This window comes from Kryptolebias marmoratus, linkage group LG20 (genome assembly GCF_001649575.2).
Source record: "Kryptolebias marmoratus isolate JLee-2015 linkage group LG20, ASM164957v2, whole genome shotgun sequence".
NCBI classification, from domain to species: Eukaryota; Metazoa; Chordata; class Actinopteri; order Cyprinodontiformes; family Rivulidae; genus Kryptolebias; species Kryptolebias marmoratus.
The window spans coordinates 1,032,216-1,054,833 of NC_051449.1; the positions used below are offsets into that span (position 1 = coordinate 1,032,216).

General features: G+C 37.8%; 2 protein-coding genes and 2 non-coding genes across 4 annotated transcripts; 3 read left to right on the top strand and 1 right to left on the bottom strand.

The window, feature by feature from the left end:
- Positions 1-4: 4 nt before the first annotated feature.
- On the top strand, positions 5-16,861 carry LOC108246155 (double-stranded RNA-specific editase B2). The gene is made up of 10 exons (XM_017433562.3): positions 5-181; positions 8,461-8,547; positions 8,664-9,592; positions 11,222-11,339; positions 12,327-12,495; positions 13,755-13,912; positions 14,128-14,281; positions 14,442-14,623; positions 14,944-15,125; positions 16,134-16,861. Exons 1-10 carry the CDS (start codon positions 70-72, stop codon positions 16,308-16,310), a joined length of 2,268 nt encoding a protein of 755 aa, XP_017289051.1. The 5' UTR covers positions 5-69; the 3' UTR covers positions 16,311-16,861.
- trnas-cga lies at positions 6,919-7,000 on the top strand. The gene has a single exon. It is a non-coding gene; the product is annotated as a tRNA-Ser (tRNA).
- trnas-cga lies at positions 7,170-7,251 on the bottom strand. Its single transcript has one exon. It is a non-coding gene; the product is annotated as a tRNA-Ser (tRNA).
- A 186-nt stretch (positions 16,862-17,047) lies between the features above and the next one.
- On the top strand, positions 17,048-19,938 carry LOC108246151 (tripartite motif-containing protein 16-like). The gene has a single exon (XM_017433558.3). It carries the CDS (start codon positions 17,554-17,556, stop codon positions 19,222-19,224), a length of 1,671 nt encoding a protein of 556 aa, XP_017289047.1. The 5' UTR covers positions 17,048-17,553; the 3' UTR covers positions 19,225-19,938.
- Positions 19,939-22,618: the final 2,680 nt, after the last annotated feature.

Below are 22,618 nucleotides of genomic sequence, written 5' to 3' on the forward strand. Positions count from 1 at the left end.
CTTCAGCTTCACTCAGAGTGAGGAGAAGAAGGAGCAGGAAAGGACCAACTAGTGGAAGAAAGCTCCTGCATGGCGTCGGTGCACGGGACCTGCAGCAGGAACATGGAGCAGCCTGAGTGTGATGTGAACAGAAGGTCCAAGAGGAAGAGGAGGAGAAGGAAGAGGAGGTGTAAAGGCAAAGGTTAGTCAAATTAAATGCAGAAATTATGACTGATAATATTCTAACTTGACAGAAAAATCATCACATGGCTTATATTGACATCAACCTTGTTTAAATCATTTAAAAAATGAGCTTTTCTGTGTTTCAGAAACCAACTTTGGTACTAACTTTTGGATTTTTGATTTTCTAAAATGAGGATGGTTTGTATTAGTGTTAATGCATTTTTACAAAAAACACATTAGGGATGAGCTTAACATTAAGATCCAGTTACAGTTTAAGAAGAATTTATTGTTCTTTCATGGCAAAAACAAACTATTTGAGTTAAACCTCAATAATTAATATCTAACTTTAAACTAAATTCCACAGGAAGACAAAATAAAGGCTCCACTGCTTTATAAAGTGTTTACAAATTCATAAAGCAGCAACAAATCTTTTATAAATGGGCCTTAATTAAAAAGTGGCATTGTCTTTTTATTAAAGCAACACGTCTGCTTCTCATTAATCTTTTGTGAAAACAGTGATGCTAAAATCTTGCAGCCTCTGGAGAACGTATTACTTTGAGAGTCATCTGCGGTCAGTTTGCCTGATCAAATTTAAGGAAGTTAAATCTAATTTAGGTTCCCTCAGGTTTGTTTACATGCAGAGGCAACATTTAATCTTATGGGCAAGAAGAAAAGCTTTAGACAACCAAGTCCTGTTGGTTGAGTGATAGAGTCCAGTATTTGCTTCTGCAAAGGCCTGAACTAAAGAAACTACACAGAAAAAAAAACTTTACTATTTAATTTCCCAGTCAATACGATTTATAAATTGCCTCCTTAAACAACTAAATGGATTTGCTTTGCTTGCCAGGGTCAAGTTTTTCCAACTGTTGAACAGCATTCCTCTCAAAATATATGAAAACAGAAAAGTAAAGTGTGTTTGAAGGTTAGTAAAATTGTTCCACAATCTGACAAAATCAGAAAAGAATTAAAGACAAAACCCAGATTAGAATCTAAATACAAGAACTAAAACTTTAAACTAAAAGGCAACCATCCATTATATCAGCCTAATCCTTTCCAAGGTCGTTGGGAGGCTGGAGAGCATCCCAGCTGTGATTGGATAAAACGTGAACATATCAACCATCCATCACATGGCTGGTGTTCAGGTTGACTTTTACACATTTTAACAACTTAAGGTTAACATAAAACACATCTTTGGAAGAAAAACACACACAAAGCAAAAGCAAAACACAAAAACTTTAAAAAGAAAGACAGCAGCTGAAATTTAAACCCTTCTTCTTTTGACACTAAAAGCCAGCAGATTGTTTTTTTTTCCTGGTCAGTTATAAAAACGAGGAGATCTACCATCATGACACAAAGTATACCATCAAAATCAGTGAAGGTTTTGTGTCTTTGAACATTTCCTGAGTAGATTTTCAGCAAATAACTGCACTGAATTCTCTGAAAACGCTCTGAAAGTTGATGAAAGAGCAGCTGTGAAAGTTTAACCAAAGCTGATATCATTTCTTCAAAACAGAACATGAATTTATGAACCAGATTTTATTGCATCCGAACCAACAGTTTTACCCTGAATAATAAAACATTCCAGAGCTGAAACATTCATGGAGGTTCAGCAAAGTCATTAAGGTGTATTGCTTGAGGAGTTTAAGTGTCTGCACGTTTCCTGTCAATCGATTCAGTAACTACAAAGATGTTTTTATGAAGATCAGCGGCTTTTCTATCAAACTCCACTGATGAGGCAGAAGTCTTCCAATTTACTAGTTGATGACAGGCTGTTTTGACAAAACCATCAACAAAGGAAGTCCAAAGGTACAATTAATGAAACAATAATCCAATAAGCATTAAATTCTGTCTTTTACTTTGCATTTTAACTGTTTTCATAAAGTCTCGTCAGGCTGCGATTATCATAATTACAGTCATCAGGGCAACAGGTCAGCTTTTCAGGATGAAGCAGGCATTGTCCTGAGCATGTAAATCCTTGGTAAAAGCTGCAGATTACTCCATGATGGCTGTGGTATTAGGTCCAGTTGTTATTTAAAGTGCTTTAAGCCCATTCCACTTTCATTAATGACACACAGGCATTTTTTGCACATGCAGGCTGGATTGAAAGTGTGTCCTATTTATACAATGATTTCAGTGTGCGGAAGCACTCAGCTAATGCTTACACAGTATCCAGCGACGTGTTGTGCTTTAAAGCCAGCTGGCATTTTAGAAACAGAAGGTGGCATCTTTTTTCTCAAATGGCAAACAAGTCAGTTTACAATCGAGCTCTGAAGATGCACAGCAGGAGGGAGAGCTGCAGCTGTGCTGCCAAACTCACTGCAGTTTGAGTTTTTCTTCTGCTCCGAGAGGCTGGGAGCTTTTAGACAGGTGACAATCTGTCACTCAAACAAGTCAAGGCAAAAAACACTTTAAAATCTTCCGTTTCTGGTCATTTGGTTTCATATTTAGTCTGAAAATCTTGCTTTTGCTTAAAGAAGTCGAAACAATTTAATATTTCCTAAAGGTACTTGTAGCTTTGTGGTGAGAACAACTGGTTTCCACTTGCAAACAAAAACGAAAAAGATAAGAAAACTGTTAATTTGTAAGTTAGAATAATACATATAGGGGTGTTTTTTTTGGGGGGGGCAGGTTTTGCAATAATGAAAATGAGAAAATAAACTCTTTAAGATGTGATTGATTTGGCTCTAGGTCAATTTGTAGTTCTGCCAAATTGTACAGTTGCAGCTTTGGTCACCATACCCAGACTTGTTTGCACTAAGCCATGGATTTCCAATCCTCAGCACTTTGTGCCCACATTTCTTGTTCGGACAGTAAGTAGGCGCTTCCTGTTTTTAACAAGGGTTCATTTATCATAAATTTGTTACAAAGATAAGCACATTAGTGCTGTTAGACATGTCCTAAAGTAATGGTAAGTACTAAAAAGAAACAGAGGAAAACCAGTTGCTCAGCCGCCTTTATCGGCTGTGTCGAGGCCTGCCTGAGCAGTTTACTGATGGCTGCTGGATGCTTACACGTCAAGATAGCATTACAGCCACAGAATCACTTGCTTGAACCAGTTAAAGACAGTTTTTTGGCGACACATAGTACGATTAGTGATGTCATGATTAGGTGGCGCTCCGGCCCTCTGTGTCGGGCAGAGCCGAGGATCTATAAGAGTCGACGATTCCTTTGTTCGAGGCTTCTCTCTGCTTCAACCATAAGATGTTGTAGACAGAAATCCCAGCGCTGGCCTTGTAATAATTTTCTGTTTTTCTGGAATAAATAGTTAAACTCTAGTTATTTTGTAGCGTCATCCTTTAAAGGGTGAATGGTCTGAGTTCTCCATCCTCTGGGATAAAAGGAAGTGAGCCGAGGGTGGTGCGTTCGGTGAAAGGGTTATGGTATTTAAAACTTTGACTCTAAAATAAAATACAGCTTAATTCTGTAACATGTTGCATATGCACAAGTGCAGGCAGAGGGATCCATGCAATATGGCACATGGATGCAAAATGAAAAAAAGTTTTGTATCTAATTAACACAAAATGTCCACTTTTGTGTATTATATGATAATTTTTTTGTACAAAATGAAAGATGCTGGGTACAATGTGGGGGTACAATGAGACCAGATAAGATTTTGTAAATTACTTTATTTAAACACAAAACTGTGATCCTTTACTGTAAATAACAAAGTAAATTTTATTGCCTAATCTAAACCACGTTAAGATTATATTATGAGGAAAATTAAACTTGTTAAAAGAAAAACACAGGCAAAAAACACAAAACTCTTGAACAGACTACATCACAAAGTAATCTAAAATATTAAAATATAAGAAAACAAAACCCTTAATTAAAGCCTGTATTACCCAAACCTAAATATCAGCCATATAAAAGTTCTGTAAAAAGTAAAACTGACAAAAGCTCCTGCAGAGAACGAGGACACGATCAAATTATTACACAGATGACCACATGAACTTGTTCTGAGATTTTCAATTACAATAAATCACCATTTGGCTGTGAAAAAATCCCCTTCTGCTGTTTGTTTTAGTCAAATGAACTAGTTGTCATTTGTTGGCTGTAAAGCTTTTGTGGAATGATTTGATTGTCCTGCTTTTAGCGAGGATTATGATTCCCCAACACAGAGCAAACAGCTGCTGCCTTTCTGTGTTTGGACATTTCTGAGGATTGGATGCCGTTTGGATAAGTGAGCTCCATCGTGCTGTCAGACCTAGTGGGGCACGTCAGCGTGCAATTTCACTGATGGATTCTGCAATCGCTGCATTTCTCATGGACGCTGGCTTTGTGAAAACAATAGCAATATGGTTTGTGTGGCTGATGAACTTAATTGCAGGGATGATCCGCGTAAAAGTGAGGGCTGCTATTTTCCTTGCAGCTGCAAAGAAGTAAATCCTGTTGGGGCTGAACATGGTGTAAAAATAGGTTGTTTTTTTGTCATATGTTAGGAAAAAGTCTATAATTTTTGTGTGGTAATAAATTAAAACAGAAATAAAACAACATTAATATAATACAGTTATCATCCTATGTTTTTAGTTTATGACAATAGAGTTCAAGATTAAATGTTTTAGTTTTTTACGAAAGCCTTCCTTTTTGTCTAATTTTTTCATTCAGTTGTTTTCTAGTTACTAATTTACTGTATCTGTTTGTATTGAATTCGGTTATATAAACTAAATTAAAATATTTTGAAGTGGAAACCTGGAAAATGTGGGAATCTGGATTTGAATTCGACTGAATTAAACAGATTTGAATCGGACATGTTTACCTTTCACTCAAGGGTCCTGAGATTACTTTTATTGTTAGAATAAACTATGTAAATAAACAGTTTTCATGCTAATTTATTTTACATACTGAAATAACAACATTATATCACCAGAAAGGCTCATCAGCAGTAGATGCATGTTGTTAGTATTTAAAAAAAACTAATTTTCTTTTTGTTTTGCATTAATTTAAACTACATATTTATGATGCATGGACAAAATTTAAAATGATTCATCAACAGAAGGTAAACTGATAAAATGACAATAGAGCAGCAGGAAGGAGAATAAGCAGCTGAAACAAAAATATCAAACAGACAGTCCACCAAAGATTAATACTGTCAATATTGTTATTATTTTTATTATTACCATCTCTCATTGCTTTTTATTGCAGATCAACATGTGTTTGAGGCAATAATATCATCACTCATTTCCAAAATAATGATCTTAATAATCATGAGGTTGCTGATCTGAAGGCAGATGTTTAGCTTTGTTGGCTGAGTGCGATTTTAATAAAATATGTGCTGAACTAAAAGTAGAAGTGGAGAAAGATCTGAGGTCTGTTCTCACATAAAAATGCAAATTAATTGTGAATATAATGAAAAATCCTCCTGTAAACCTTTTAAAGTTTAATAATGTTCTAGGAAAGTGACACGTTACCACATAATTACGAAGGCTGAGCTGCCTTTTTTAATTGAACCAGTTTAACTAAGTGACACACCACTCAGGTAACTTAGTCCAGAACAGGAATCAAACATGAGCCTTCCATAGTTCAAGCCTAATGATTTAACCACTGAACTATCAGCAGGAGGTCATCTTAGATAGCCAACAAAACTACGGAAAGTGTAATGGCAGAAAAGGTATTTAGTGATATGTCTTCATTAGTTGCAGCAGCTTTGTCATGCAGGATATTCATCTGATCACAGGTCAAACTGCTCTCCTAGTGATCTATCTATTTATTTATACAAGCTCTCACCTTGTATAAATACATTCTCTCATCATCTTAGGGCAGATATATTCTGCTGGAAGAAATTGTTGCATCCCTGCGATTTTCTGCTTTCATAAAAAAAGAACGAGTCTATTTTTTTCAGCCACAACATAAGGAAATGTTTGTAATTTTACTTATCTAATAATTTCAGTTGAGCAAAATTAAATATCAAACTAAAAGACCATTTTTATATAACAAAAAAGATGCTAAACTATTATGAATCCAGTAAAATATATAATGAATATAAAATATATAGTTCCTCACCAAGAAGTAAAAAATGTGCAGGGAAAGAGCATTAAAATAAAAAATCCCTATCACTATCCAAACATTGACCATGCAACAAAATAAATTTAAAGTCTAGTCTAGATAAACTTCATCACTTCATCTGTTACAGTTCAGGGTGACACCAAAACCAGATCAGCCTTTCATGGCTGTAAATGAAAGAAATAAATCATGCAAACAAAACACAAAATAAATAAATCTACTCTTACATTTATATTGACTAATAATAGGGGAGGTTATTGAGGGATTTAATCTAAAAACTTTCCAAATTTCTTTACCCTTGAGGAAAGACACTCCACATTAAAAGTAAATAAAACCACTTGCCATTAATTGTGCTTTGCAAATAAGATTATCCACAGCTGTCAGACCACACACACACACACACACACACACACACACACACTGAACAGAGAGTGGGTGCTTCTCTCATTATTCTATTAAATAAGGTTCATTAACTGTGACAGAACAGAGGAACCTTGCTGCTGAGGTTTGATAAACACAAGGAAGGTGCAAAGATGAAGCAATATGAACTTCTTATTTCTGCCTTGCTCTTTAGATTTATTTTTCCAGCTCTACCCACTTTAGATAAATTATAATAAAATGTTTTTATCAACTGAAATATACAACTTTTTATTTAAAAACAATAACTGCAGATTGAGTCACAGGAAATAAAAATGTGTTGCTGATTACTTGACCTTATTTTTCTTTCGAAACAACATATTTTCATGTTTTTAAGCAGCTGTGATGACCGAGTGGTTAAGGTGTTGGAGTCGAAATCCAATGGGGTTTCCCTGCGCAGGTTCAAACCCTGCTCACAGCGATTTTAAAGTAGCTGACATTGAGTGTGGTTAAGATGTAATGAGTGAAAAGTTTAGATAGCCTCGTCCAATTCATGCAAAATGGGCTGCTTTAAAGTTTGGCTTTCACTGAACTTTGTATGCAACAGATTTAAACTTTATTAAAGCTGACATCTTCAGCTATTTTAAAATCGCTGTGAGCAGGGTTCGAACCTGCGCGGGGAAACCCCATTGGATTTCGAGTCCAACACCTTAACCACTCGGTCATCACAGCTGCTTAAAAATGTGACTTTGACTTCTTCAAAATGTTCAAAGAGCTATCTACAACAGGTGAGATAATAACTGTTCAATACCTTTCCACAGAACTATATTTCCTGAATGTAAAAGTTCATGTAGTCATCTGTGTAAAAAAAAAAAAAAAAACTGTTAATCTAGCAAACAATTTGTCACCTGGTTAACCTCTGCTTTAATGAAGGGGAAAGTATTGAAAGTATGAATGGAAACTGAGTGAAAGATCGTTTGAAAGGAAGGAGCAGGAGCCAAATGGAAAGACAAACAATCATCATTTTCTTTCTCATTTTTTGTATTGCTGTCATGATGATTAAAGCACTTTTATCTGTGCTCAGCAGCTCCAAACTCACATCCTTACATTTCCTTTCCATCTCACGGATCTCGGTCACATTAACCCGCCACTTCACTGCATCACACGCCTAATGTAACTGCAAGGATCAAGGTTAATGTGGTGCAGTTTAGTTTTCACCCTTCATTAATATAATGACTTTTAGTTCGCATGGCAGTGCCTTCACCAGCCGCCATCAATAAAACAGGCTAAACAGAAGCTTAATTAAAGAAAATAACATGTAGATTAAATTTTAATTTGTCATCTTTAACCATACGCTTTAAAAATGACTCTCAAATCTTTAAAGAGATGTTTAACTGCATCTGAAAAGTGGGAACTATGCTGCTTGTAAGAATGATTATATTGCAAGTGAAAGAGCATAAACATTTTCCTCACCATATAAAACCTCATGTTGTTAATATATTTGTGGTAATGGAGGGTATTATGTAAAAAGCAGAAGTGTTGAGTGATGTCAGGGATCCAGACAAATCTAATTTGGAATAATGGGGTCACTGGTTCAGAAGCCTGCGGGTGATCTGCTAAGGTGTTTGTGCTTGCAGGATGTTTCCCTAAAGCTAAATCTCCAAATAAAAAAAGTGTGGAAGATTGAAGATGTTGGAACAGAGAGGAAAGTCTTTTTAAAGTCTCAGTCTTCATATTATAACCCAGCTGCTGTTTGTTCTGTTCAAAAGAAGCTAAAAGATTCAGAATTATGACTGAGAAGGTGTTTATTTCACAAGCATAAAATGGATAGGAATAAGAAAAGCACAAAGTCAACGACAGTGATCCTGAGTGTTTCTGTTTGTGACAAATGTGATGGTGATCATAAAATGTTATTTTTTTTTAAATCTATCTGTTCTTCAGGATGGAGCAAAACATTTTCAACCCTTATCAGACCCATAAAACCCTGGGATTCTGCAGCATTGTCAGCTGAGGACGCAGACAATTCAAGTAAGTTTTTTCACCCTTTTTTGTTCAAACTTAAACTAAGCATCAGATAATATCAGGGGTTTGTATTAAGAATTACTCTATAAAAGACTTTCATGGTATTTGTTGCATCTTTACAGGTGCCAGTAGTTTGGAGGTGAAAGAGAATCAGGATGAGAAAACCCTGGAGGAGCATGACATCATAAAAAACTATCATCCCTCAACCTTTTGTACTTTTCCTAGACATGAGCAAAGACCGTTAAAAAGACAGAAGCTGACGGTGGATGGCAGTGACCACTCGACTTGTAAAAGATCAGCCTGGGAGGTTGCTCAGAAGAACTCAGTGGTGCAGCTGAATGAGTTACGACCAGGTCTGAGATACGAGATAGTGTCAAAAACTGGTCCACTGCATGCCCCGGTGTTCTCTGTGGCTGTGGAGGTAAATGGTTTCCACTTTGAGGGTCGAGGACCGACAAAAAAACAAGCAAAGATGAGGGCTGCAGAGTTGGCTCTCCAGTCATTCATCCAGTTCCCGAATGCCTCTCAGGCGCACGCCACCATGGGGAAGTTCACCAGAACAACTGTAGATTTCACAGCAGATAAACTGGACCTGCCCGATGCATTCCTCACAGGGTTTGAATCGTCATTGCTCAGAAACTATGATCTCCTTCACTGTGACACAACAAAAAATGAGGTCCTAACCAGCATTTACAATCACAAACAAACTATTCAGTTTACTCTGGATTTAGTTTCCTCATCAAATCCAAGGAAACCCCATGTCAGCACCTCACTGTTGGAGCACCTGAGTCCAGTAGCACTGCTCAACGAGCTGCGACCGGGACTCCGATACATGTGTCAGGTTGAAAAGGTTCATGGCAGACCAATGAGGAATTTTATCATGGTGGTCAGACTGGAGGGGAGGGTGTTTGAAGGTTCTGGTCCCAGTAAAAGACGGGCCAAAGTTCAGGCAGCAGCAGCAGCCCTGCAGTCTCTTTACAACATAAGTCTTGGACCAGAAAGGAACCTAATGGGCCTCCAGGCAAGCAGGACCAAAAATCAGCTACCTCAGGTGAGTTAGTCTGGATTTACAGTGCCTTGCAAAAATATTAATCCCTCTGGGTAATTCTGTTGTCTCACAACCAGAAACTTAATTTGATTTTTAGTTTGATTAAAGGAATAATTCTATGAAAATCTTGATCTTTAAATCAAACCAGAGGTTCTCAGTTGGATTGAGATTTGGGCTTTGACTGGACCACTTAACTGATTCTCCTTAAACCACTGGAGTGTTGCTTTCATGGTGTGTTTTAGGGTCATTATCCTGCTGGAGGGTGAACCTCTCTCCCAATCTCAAATCTCTTGAAAACTCCAAGAGGTTCCTGTCAAGAATGTCTCTGTATTTTGGTCCATCCATCTTTCCTTTAACTCTGACCAGTTTCTCAGTCCTCGTTGATGAAAAACATCCCCACAGCATGACACTACCATCACCATGCGCGATGAGAGGTGGCACATTTGGTCTCATCAGAACACAGCACCTTCTTCCACATGTTTTTAAAGCAAAACAGCCTAAAAGTTCAGCTTTTTTCCTAAGCAGCGTTTTTTTCCAACCTTGCATGAAGCCCAGCTCTGTGCAGCTTCTAGTGGTCCTATGGACAGATAGGACCGTGGGTTTTGGTGGACAACCCACTTATGGCAGATTATGGCATCAGCTTTCCATTTTTTAATGGAGCTCCGTGGAACATTCAGGGTTTCATGTTCTTGAAAACCGAATGTAGAAGCATGCTTTTCTGCACACTTCAAAAATCTGTCTGATTAACATTAAACTGAATGTTTAAAGAGGTAACTTTAAAATACAGAAAATAAAAGTTTACCTCAAATATACTGAAGTTTTCATACATTATAGATAATTTTCACCTGGAATCAGTGTCATTTTCATGCCACACCACTGAGTTTACCCCTCATCTCTTTAACGGCCAGCGCAAACTGTCTGGATAAATGGGTCTGAGGTGTGCAGTATGCTACCAAATGGAGTGTGCTGTGCATCAGTATGACCATCATGTCCCGAGGCCTGAGAACTGGATGGTGTCCCGCATGCATGTCTGCAGCATCCAAACAACTTCATTATGTCTCAGAGCCATCTTGAATTGTCCTTGGCGTCTTTTCCTGTCGTACTTTATGAATACAAGCAGCTCCGTCTCATAAAATCGACTCCTGGGAGTTGAGGTGAAATGTTGCTCAAATGTGTGAAAGATAATAGAGGAAAAGAGACATGTGCTTTATTACACCCGGAGGGACAGTTAATGTCAGAATTCCTTGATGGACAGATGAAGTTAAAAAAGCAACAACAAAACAGTGGATTTACAAACATGCAGGCTTTAATAACATAATATGCAGAAGCTCCTCTGCAGAACCCCTCCCTCCTGTCCCTCCTTCAATCATAACTGTCTGTCAGGCATCGTGACGCATTAATGAACATTATTACAGCACATTAGGGATGGAGGAGCGGCAGCAGACCAAGGAGACAGAGGTGGAGCAGGATGGAGGTGTGAAGAGCATATTAATCTCACAGATAATTGTTTAACATGTTCATTATACATGACCTTGTGCCACTGTCATCCAGAAACCACCAAGCATGGGAGAAAATGTCGTAAAAAGACAGAAACTGAGATCTCACAGTTTCTAACATTACTTTTTTCTGCAGTTCTTTGCAGAGTCGATTTGCCACTTGGTTAAAGAGAAATATTCACAGCTGACTGACAGCTGCTCCTCTACCTCACTTCTTCATAACAAAGTTCTGGCAGGAATCGTGATGACCAGAGGTGAGCAGAAAACTCTGACCTGAACACATGAAGTTAGACAGGAAACACCCATAAAAACCTTTCTGTCATTGTTTTTTTTTATTTCTTTCATTTTTGTATTTAGATTACAGTTTTTGTTTTGGAGTTTGAATCTTGTCTTTGGTATTTTCCAACATCTTATACATTTTTCCCTTTGATGTTCTCAGATCATAACAGACTTGTCTTTATCCTTCTTCATCTTCATCTTCTTGTTTTGGCTGTTCCCTTTTCAGGAGTCACCACAGTGAGTCCTCCTCCTCCATCTAACTCTGTCCTCAGTCCAACTCCCTCCATGCCCTCTCTGACTGCATCCATATATGTCCTCTTTCTCTCTAACATCCTTCTGTCCCTCCTCTGCACATGTCCAAACCATCTCTAACTTTATCTCCCAGTCCTTCAACCTGTGCTGGACCTCTGATGTCCTCATTCTAATCCTGTCCATCCTCGTCCCTCCCAAGGAGAACCTCAACATCTTCAGCTCTGACACTTCCTGTTCTGTCTCCTGTCTTTTGTCTCCAAACTGTCCAACATGGCTGATCTCACCACTGTCTGTAAACCTTTCCTTTGACCTTTGACCTTTGCTGCCACCCTTTTGTCTCAAATCACTCCTGAAACTTTTCTCCATCCACTCCATCCTGCCTGGACTCTCTTCTTCACCTCTTTACCTCACTCCCTGTTTTTTCCTGGACAGTGGACCCTAAGTCATTGAAGTCCTGCACCTTTGTGACCTCTGACCTTGTAGCTTCACTGTTCCCTGTTCTCACCACAGATCTTGATGTCATCTGCAAACATCATGGTCCACGGGATTTCTGCCTGATCTCATCTGTTCATCCACTCACCTATAACTGTTAGATTTATACACTGAATATTATATTTTGATTTCTGGATTTCCTGTGACATTCACCTCAGTAAATTCATTAAAATTTCTCTCTCACATATCAGCTGAATCTGGGACCCTCTTTTTCTCAGGATTTGACCTCAGATTAGCCCAGGTTGTGTGTCTGGCTTCAGGGACAAAGTGCTTGAACCTGGACCACCTGAGTGAGCTGGGCTGTACTCTCAGGGACTGCCACGCTGAAGTCCTCAGCCGACGAGCCCTGCTTCGATTCCTCTACAATCAGCTGGAGCTGCTGCTGGGGTACCATCACTGTTTCTGTTTCGTTTTGTAATATTCTGCTGTAAACATGTATGTGTGGGGTTTTGTGTTTTTGTGTTTGTAGTTTTATTGTTTGTTTACTATCTTGTTTCTGTTGAAGTTATTATTTCAGTTTAGTTCTTGTTTTTGTAGTGTTCTGCTTTTGTCATCATTCTTTCCTCCTCAGTCTTCTCTTTGCTTGTCTGCCACGCCCACCTACACCTGTCCTCAATCCTAATCACTCACCTGTTCCCACTCACCTCGTTACCTCCAGTGTTTGAAAATCCGGTCACTTTCTCCACCACTCTGCTGCATCATTGTTTTTGGTTTCTGGATGTTCTTATCTTGCTCCATGTTTAGTTTGTTACAGTTTTTTGCTGCCCTGTCAGCCTCTTTGTTTTAGTTGTTTTGTTTTAATAAATTAATTTCCTTTAGCACGAGTCTGCACTCTGGGTTCGTCTCCGTCTCCCCGCATGCTGACAGTATGTTTGTCAAGGAGTCAGTTTGTGCTATCCAAAATATACTTTTAAACTGTATTCTAAATATTTTGGGCTTTAAAATGTATCATAGTTTTACCCAAAAAGTGGGTAAAAGTAACACATTGAATATTTTATTTTAACTAGTTATTTTGATTCTTAAGTTCATTTTAGAAACTTAAAAAAAAAATATATATATATATATATATATATATATATATATATATATATATATATATATCTTGACAACGTGAAGTTAGGGATGCAAAATATGTAATTTTATTTTATTTTTTTCTTTACTGAAGGTATATTTACATCCCAAATACAAAGATATACATATTTTTGTGGGGATTTTAACTTTACAAAGTTCAAAACATTTATAAAACTGGAAAGCGTTGCTTGAGATTTTAGCATAAAAATGTTCATAATTGAAAAAAATTAATTTATGCTCATTTTAATTTATATTTTGCTCTGACAGGAGTCAGTTTGTCTACTTTTGAAATGGCTTTTCTCAGATTAAGTTCTGTTTTGACACAGCTGGTTTGAACCACCTTTAAGAGGTGTTGCAGAATCACCAAAGTAGGATCTCCCAATTTCATTTTATTCAAGCCGCACAGTGTCAATAAAGATAATTATATATTTAAACAATTTTTGAGCCAGCAAATTAAAACCACCAGAGTTAGATTACCTTCAAATGTGAAGTTAAGAGTCATCATAATTGTTTTAATGATTCTATTTCTGTCAGACATGAGAGAAAACATTTTTTTATGTTTTCTGTCCCTGAAGTAAGCCAGCAAATGGCGAGGAACGATCCATCTTTGTACCAAATAAAGGCTGCGCTGGCAGTTTCCGGCTGCAGGATGGTGTCCTCTTCCACATGTACGTCAGCTCATCACCGTGTGGAGATGCTCGGCTCAACTGCCCCTACGAGACCACAGCTGCATGTGAGACAAACATCTTAAGTTATTATTTTATCAACACAAAGTATTTTGGAGCTCACAGATAAGCCTATTTTCAACCCTTCTAGTTGTTGTAAATTCTGTTCATAATAGTTTTGAAAGGACATTAAAGTCAGACTTAAAGTTGAGCCCTTTAAATGGTTTCCTTTGCTTACTTTCAGCTGTTGCACACTTGTAAACCAGTTTCTTTTTTGTGTCAGATCCCAGCAGGAGGTTCTGCTGTCACCTCAGGGTGAAGGTGAATGGTGGTGAGGGGACGCTGCCTGTCACAGCACAGGGAGCCCATCAGAAATGGGATGATGTGTCACCGAGTAAACCTGCTGTTAGCATGTCCTGCACGGATAAAATGGCTAAGTGAGTTTGATAAATAATCCCCTGCTTCTATTTAAAAACATAACTTCATTTATTATATTTAACTCATTACATTCATCACTTTTTTGTTTTGAAAGTCCTGGACTCAATTACCGGCATATTTCTGCTCATTTAATTAAAAGTAAACAGTTTGTCTTGACAGGTGGAGTGTCGTGGGCCTCCAGGGGGCTCTGCTGTCTCACCTGGTGGAGCCGATTTACCTGAGCAGCCTGACAGTGGGAACGCTGAGCCACACGGGTCACCTGGGCAGAGTCATGGCGTGTCGCCTGGCACCTGTTAAACACCTGCCCCTCCCCTACCAACGACAGCAGCTGCTACTTGGCTGTAAGTCAACATGAGGGTTGGAAATTAATATTTCTATCAATAAAAGTGCCAAAAGTGGACTTTAAGCTCAATGATGCTTAATTTTTTTTGCAGTTTATTTACTAAAAAGAGCAACTTTAGGGGGATGGAAACCCAAACTAGAAGGTTGATGAATCAGTTTAGCTGTTTTATGGTGAAAATGTACGATGCAGATAACTGGATGTTGATATCTAATTTTTACTGTAATATGGAGTTTAATAAGAACATGTCTTTCCACATTATTTACTCAAGATACTGACACTTTTGACAAAACACCAATGTTTTTCTCATCCTCCACGCAGGTCTGAGCAGCAGGGCGGTTTGGCCTGCAGGGAAGGCATCCAACGTAAGCGTGAACTGGAGCTACGGTGATGGAGGCCTGGAGGAGGTCAGCACCTCCACAGGAAGGAGAAGGGACTCGGGGACTCCGTCTCGGCTCTGCAGACACTCCCTGTTCACCTGCTGGAGGAGGCTGCAGAAACAGGTAAGACATTTAGAGAGAACTTGTACAGTTTCAACTGAGGAAATATTTGCTCCTGTTCTATTTAACACACAGATAGAAACACATATTCACACAAACAGAAAAACATCTAAACTGGTTTTCTCTGGCTGGTTGTACTGAAGTAATAAACTTTGTGTCAGAATCCTTATTTATGTTTTATTTAGTGACCTTTTGTGGTGTTTTATTATGTTTTTTGTGTGATTCTTGTGCTTATTTTACGTTCGGTTTTCAGCTCATCAGTCCACTCCTGCCCTGCCTGTTCTCACCTGTTCCCAATTGTCTCCAGCTCTTTGTTATTTGGTTTAATTAGCACTTCCTTTATATTGTCCTCTATTCCTACATGCCGTTACAGTCCTCTCTGTTGTCTTTAGTGGTTTGTTTTCAAAGTTTTACTGTAAGAAGAGTTTGGCTGCCTCTCCAGCACCTTTTCCTTTAATAAAATAGTTTTTTTGTGTCCTGCCTGCCTTCAAACCTCACAGATCATGTCACTTTTAGTTTCACTTTAAAGATTATTTTGCTGAAGGGTTTTTAAATATTGCACATGGGGAGGCGTTAAGACAAGCTGGAAAGCCTGATATGTCACAAGATGGTGTGGAAAGAGGATTTTAATACCTTTCAGTCCAACTGAACATGTTGCACAAGCAGGAAATCTGATCATGTGTTTAGTTTTTACAGTTTTACATGCTTTTGTTGAAAAGAAACCTCTCTAAAGCTTAACAGACATTTCCAGTTCTTGAGTTTTAACTTGTTATACTTTAGTTTGGGTGATAACATCATCAATAATCATTTAGAAATGTCTCTTGCAGACCACTGCTGCTAAAACACCTCAAACACTTCCTGAAGCTCGACTTTAGTGAAGTCAGTTTTTATATTTTTATCTAAACATGCATTTAGACATAAAGTGAGGTTGAATATCTCTGCAAACTCTCAATAAGGTGTTTTGGTTATTGCCTCAAAACATCAAACCATGTTTCTGTTGTTCTTTCTCAGTTAAACAGACCAGTTTTAAGCCCTGAAGCCACCACAAGCATCTATTCTTCTTCCAAAATGGCCGCTGGGCGTTACGAGAGGGCGGTGCAGCAGTTCAGCAGCTCTCTGCAGGCTGGAGGTCTGGGAACGTGGATCAGAAAACCACCAAAGTTCAGTCACTTCAGTGACAGTGTCTGAAAATCAAGGCTGAAAAGTTATTGTTTATATCTTTTCTGGAAACTCCAAAGAAGGAATATTATTTGACCTGAAATTATCGATTGAGAAGTCTAATTTGGACAGACAGTAAACACTGTTTCAGTCAGCTGCTCGCTATAAGGCATGCACAAACATAAAACAAGTTTGAGGAACAAAGCTTGACTTGACTGAAGAAAATATCACCTTTAAGAAACTTTAAAAATGTCATCCCACAGCTTGAGGACTGTTTAAATAGAAATTTTAAAGCTTTATTTTAATTTCCAAGTTGACAAAACGCTCTAGTATTTTAAAAATTAAAAATGTTCCTCATTGAAATGAATAGAGAACTCTTCAAACCCTTAAAACATTTGTGCTCTTTGAAATGTACTTCAGCATACTTGTTTCAGTTTTACCTTTTAGCAACTGTTTTGTTCATTTTGACTAATTTTAACGTTTAGTTACTGTTCTTTAGCTGTTGAGCTACTGTTTAGCTGTTGTTTTGTTGGTTTTAGCTTTTGGTCACTGTTTAGCTAATTTTTTTCTTTTAGTTAGTGTTCTGTTGTTTGTAGCTTTTACCTAATGTTTTGCTGCATTTAGCTACTATTCTGTTGGTTTTAGCTTTTGGTTATTGTTTTGCTAATTTTGGCTTATGTTTGGCTAATTTTACCTTTTAGTTACTGATTTGTTGGTTTTAGCTTTTAGTTCTTTTATGGGTAATTTTCTTCTTTTTGTGTTGCTAATTTGAACTTTTAGCTTCTGATTTGCTCGTTATAGCTTTTAGCCTCTGTCTTTGCTCAATTTAGCTTTTAGGTTCTGTTTCTTTTTCTAATTTTAGCTTCTGTTTTTCTCATTTTGGCTTTTGTTTTAGTTTTAAGGACACACACACAGCATTTCTGTGAAAATGGAATTTCTTGAGTTTCTCATTAGTGTGGTTTTCAGACGTGGACAGAATGAGCTGTAGCCTCATACGAAAGCTCCTGTGAAAGTGTTAAAAAACAGTTCTGCAGCTCTAAAATTTTAACCATTTAGTTAAGGCACTCCGTTGGTAGTACAGTTCCACGCTGCCCACATCCTTGTTTACTACCCTTCAGATCTGTAGTTTGCTTACGGGTGTAACCAACATGTGACGACAGGTAAGAGCTGATAGGCTGCACAGTCTCTGTGTGATGATTTCCATATCCGAGCTCAGGCAAGTTGCTTTTATGAGGAAAAGAAACTCACACAGCAACTGTTAGTGAGAGGCGCAATGGCACAAAAAAGAGCCCAGCTGGACCAGGAAACCTTTTATTGTTCGATTTGCCTCGATAATCTGGTTCTAGTGACTAATCCCTGTGGACACAGCTACTGTATGGACTGTATTAAAAGCTTCTGGGATGAAGAGGATCAGAAAGGAATCCACAGCTGCCCTCAGTGCAGAAAAACCTTCACACGAAGGCCTGACCTGGAGAAAAACAGCACAGTAGGTGATTTAGTAAAGCAGATGAAGAAAATTAGCCTCCAAGCTGCTCCTGCTGATCACTGCTATGCTGGACCTGAAGATGTGGCCTGTGATTTCTGCTCTGGAAGAAAACTGAAAGCTACAAAGTTCTGTTTAGTCTGTTTGGCCTCCTACTGTGAGAAACACCTCCATCCTCATCAGGATGAGCACCCATTTAAGAAACACAAACTGGTGGAGCCCTCCAAGAACCTGCAGGAGAACATCTGCTCTCGTCATGATGAGGTGATGAAGATGTTCTGTCGTACTGATCAGAAGTGTATCTGTTATCTCTGCTCTGTGGATGAACATAAAGGCCACGACACAGTCTCAGCTGCAGCAGAAAGAGCTGAGAGGCAGAGAGAGCTCGAGGTGAGGCGACAAACAATCCAGCAGGGAATCCAGGACAGAGAGAAAGATGTGAAGCTGCTTCAACAGGAGGTGGAGGCCATCAATCACTCTGCTGATAAAACAGTGGAGGACAGTGAGGAGATCTTCTCTCAGCTGATCCGTCTCATCCAGAAGAGAAGCTCTGATGTGAAGCAGCAGATCAGATCCCAGCAGGAAACTGAAGTGAGTCGAGTCAAAGAGCTTCAGGAGAAGCTGGAGCAGGAGATCACTGAGCTGAAGAGGAGAGATGCTGAGCTGAAGCAGCTCTCACACACAGAGGATCACAACCAGTTTCTCCACAACTACCCCTCAGTGTCAGCACTCAGTGAGTCTCCACACTCATCCAGCATCAAGACCAAACCTCTGAGATACTTTGAGGACGTGACAGCAGCTGTGGAGGAGCTCAGAGACAAACTACAGGACATTCTGAGGGACAAATGGACAAACATCTCACTGACTGTTTCTGAGGTGGATGTTTTACTGCCACAACCAGAACCAAAGAGCAGAGCTGGATTCTTAAAATATTCCTGTAAAATCACCCTGGATCCAAACACAGTAAATGAATACCTGTTACTGTCAGAGGAGAACAGAAAGGTAACACGGACGATGTTCCACCTGCCTTATTCTGGCCACCCAGACAGATTCACGGATCATCACCAAGTCCTGAGCAGAGAGAGTCTGACGGGACGTCGTTACTGGGAGGTGGAGTGGAGCAACACAGATGTTGATGTAGCAGTTGCATACAAGAATGTCCGCAGAGCAGGAAGAGGGAATCAGTGTAAATTTGGGCATAATGATAAATCCTGGGCATTAAATGTCTTCTATGGCAGTTATAAATTTTTGCACAACAGCATCTCAACCTCCATCTCAGCTCCTCAGCCGTCTAAAGTCGGAGTGTACCTGGACCACAGAGCAGGTGTTCTGTCCTTCTACAGCGTCTCTGAAACCATGACTCTCCTCCACAGAGTCCAGACCACGTTCACTCAGCCGCTCCACGCCGGAGTTGCAACTGATGGTACTGGAGACTCAATCGAATTATGTAAACTTGAATAGACAGAATTTATTAAGGTTTAGGGAATTTTCTTCTTTTTTTATTCTCTACATTATTTTGATCATTGGTGTTTTATGCATCTCATAGAAAACATAAAAAAACAGCTAAACTTGTATTTTATTTAGGACTATAGAATAGAACTGCAGTTGTTTTTTTTTCTGATTTACCATGTTCTGGGTGACTGAGAATCTAAACCAGCATATTTTATTCATTTATATTTTATAGTCTTGAATCCTGACTCACCAGAGAACAAATGATTTCCTGTGATGTTGTTCAGTTTTATTAGGCTAAAATTAAGGTTTGATCAAGATGTTTACCACTGTTGGTAGGTTGTAAAGTTCAAATAAACTTTTGCAACTTTTTTATCTGCCATGTCTCATTAAAAGCAGCAATATGTTTAATTTCTATTACGCATAAAGAAACACTAACTGATGTTTGGAGACTTTTGTTCCTGAGAAGTTTTCAGTTTTCACTAAACAATAAATGACAAATTTTAAATTTGTGTTTATCGCTCTTATTTCAAAAACAAAAGGAAAAGCTTCATTGGCAACTTCTTCCAGTTTTTAGTATATTATTCTGCTTTTATTTGATATTTTCAATTAATTGTATCCACTGTTTTGACTTATATATCTGTTTATTATTATATTATCATTTCTGTTTGTTTGAAACTGTTGTGAATGAGTTCCCAGATTTTAATGAGATTACCTGTATAAACCAAGGTGAATTAAATAAAAGATGTTTCAATTAAAACAAAAAGTTGTATTTTCGTTTTATTAAAACTGTATTTATTGCTCATATTTTCTTAGGCAAAACACTACTTTCATATATACATGCAGTATTCTTTGCAACCTGAAAACTCAATTAAACAACTAAAAGTTTCTCAGATCAGTCAGTCAGTTCTTCTTTAGTCCACCTCTGTGGAGCAAAGCAGCAAATATTTTCTTGGATAAAATACGTGAAAACAAATGTTAAAAAACAAAACTCTTTACAAACATTTCAATTAAACCAAAAAATACAATCTGAATTCAGTCAAATTTAAGCTGCAGTTGTTGGTGGAATAATCTATCCAGCAGCAGCTAAGAAGCATAAAGTTTTACAGTTTTTTGTTAACAAACTCCTCGATGTCTCTGAAGGACACTGCTGATCTGATTCGAGGTAAAATGATGAGTCGTGGAATGATTTAGCTGCTCCTGTGTGATCGGAGTTAGGTAAAGAAGTGCTTGTTGGCTGAATAAATTATATTTTGTATAAATTATGATAATGTTGTTGTGGTGATCCATGCAGCTCCTGAGTTTGAACCATCAGCTGTTTGTAAAAGTTCAAACCTTCCCAAAGTGTCCTCATAAAGTTTACAGCTCTTTCTGATCCTCATAAACCTGAATGACCTTTAACCTCACAACAATCTCTGAACCTAACCCAAAGAAACAACCTGCAGCTGAAATTCATATAATGTGATTCTGTCAGCAGGTCTGTGTGTTTTATCTTTATGATAATTTAGGTTAATCCTGTTTGTTTTTAAGATCTGAGTAGTTTTTATGAGTCTCAGGAAAGTAATAGCCCACTGCCATCTGCAGGAAGAATCCAGGAACTGTTTGTGTTTTTTATCCATTTCAGTTAATCACAAATATCCCAAAGGTCAGTTCATGAAATGATCAGAACTATAAGAGTTTAAACGAGTATTTAATGAGGCTGGAATGTGTTTAAAATGAAGCCATGTGGTTAGTTTTTAGTGTGTAATCTAGTATATATTTTGTGTGTTGTGGTAAAGTTATAACATCTGAGTATTTCTCTTTTGTGTGCAGCAGATGTGGTTAAACAGCCAGTGACAGTTTTGACATCATAAAAAGAAACCTTTCTTACATTTCCTACCCGTAAGGTGGACATCCTACAGATAATAAAATAGCAGCACAGATGCACCGTCCCTGAATGGTATGTTGACTGAATGAGGTACACGCTTTAAGATTTGCTGAATTCTTGAAAGATTTCTTTTACTTTAGAGCAGTAGTCACTTTTAACAAGCCTGTTTCTGTTGAGTTTTGAGAATATAAGTCACCTCGGTGATGCAGCTGTTGTTGCTCAGCTGTTCTCTGGATAACTGAGTGAGCAGCAACAACACACACATGCTGACCTGACCTTTGACCTCTGACCTCCTGCAGACCTGGCCATGACCTGAATCAAGCCCACCTAGCTCGAATGTCATCAGCCTTTCAGACTTCTCAGCACCATATCGTCAGCTCATTGCAGAGTTTTTAACTTTTCGGTTTGTGAAAGCCAGAAAGTCAAAAAAAAAAAACATAATTTCACATCACATGTGTCAAGGATGTATATTTGTCTCTGTGGTGTTTTGCCTTAAATGTATTTTTTTATGTCTGATTTTATCTTAGTTTGTAATTTAAACATGATAAATTTCTTGTTTTGAATTGTACTTTTTATTTTTTGCTTTAATTGCAAAACAAAACAAAACACAATAATTTAAAAATGAAATATTTGTGTTCTGGTAGTGCAGGAGGTTTTAGGACTTCATCTTTTTCTGAAATACATGAAATTAAACTAAGGAAAAAAAGTGAAAATAGGTCAGCAGCACATGCTCCATCTTGTAACCATCAAAAAACAAAAAACCTGCAGATTTGATAAAAAATAATTTGACCTTGGATAAAGTTATGTAGGATGCAAAACAGAAAATAAAAAAATGAAATAAAACAAATAATAAAACCCAAAAACATTGTAAACAAAGATTTTTGTCTAAACTGTGAAAATTTGCCAGAAATATACAAACCAATACACCACACTGAATATATTTAAAAAATGTGTTTTAAAACACAATTTTTGTAATTTTTTTTGTTGTAAAGAACTTTGATTTTTGTGTTGCCCTACAAGCTGAACAACACCTCTTTCTGGACACTGCATGGAAATAACTAGACTTTTCTTATTTTATTTTAAACCATTAAAAGATGCATATCTGTACATAAAAAAATCAGACAAGTGAAATTAATTTCTGTGGAGTGTTTTTGAAGTATTTTTTTGTGTGTGTGCTTTTGTAGGTTTTTGTATGGAAGTTGTAATGTTTTTCAGACACTTGCTGCTTTTAATGCATAGATCTATTTGTGCTACCCGCTTATATTTAACAGGTGGGATATTCTGATGAAGTAAGTGATTTTTGTGGTTTTAGAAAGACCGTTAGACATAACTATTTAGCCGTGCTATGGTAGGAAAATCTGACGAGGAAGCACAGATCGTCAGAACACCGAACGCACACTGACCGACGTCATGACGTCATTGATTTAGTTAAAAAAAATCGTTGTTTAACTTTCGGTTCTTCCCTCGACTACTCTTGAAAAACAGAAAATAAAATAGCTTCTCATCACAACACCTAATTGGTGTTAGCCTGCATGTAAT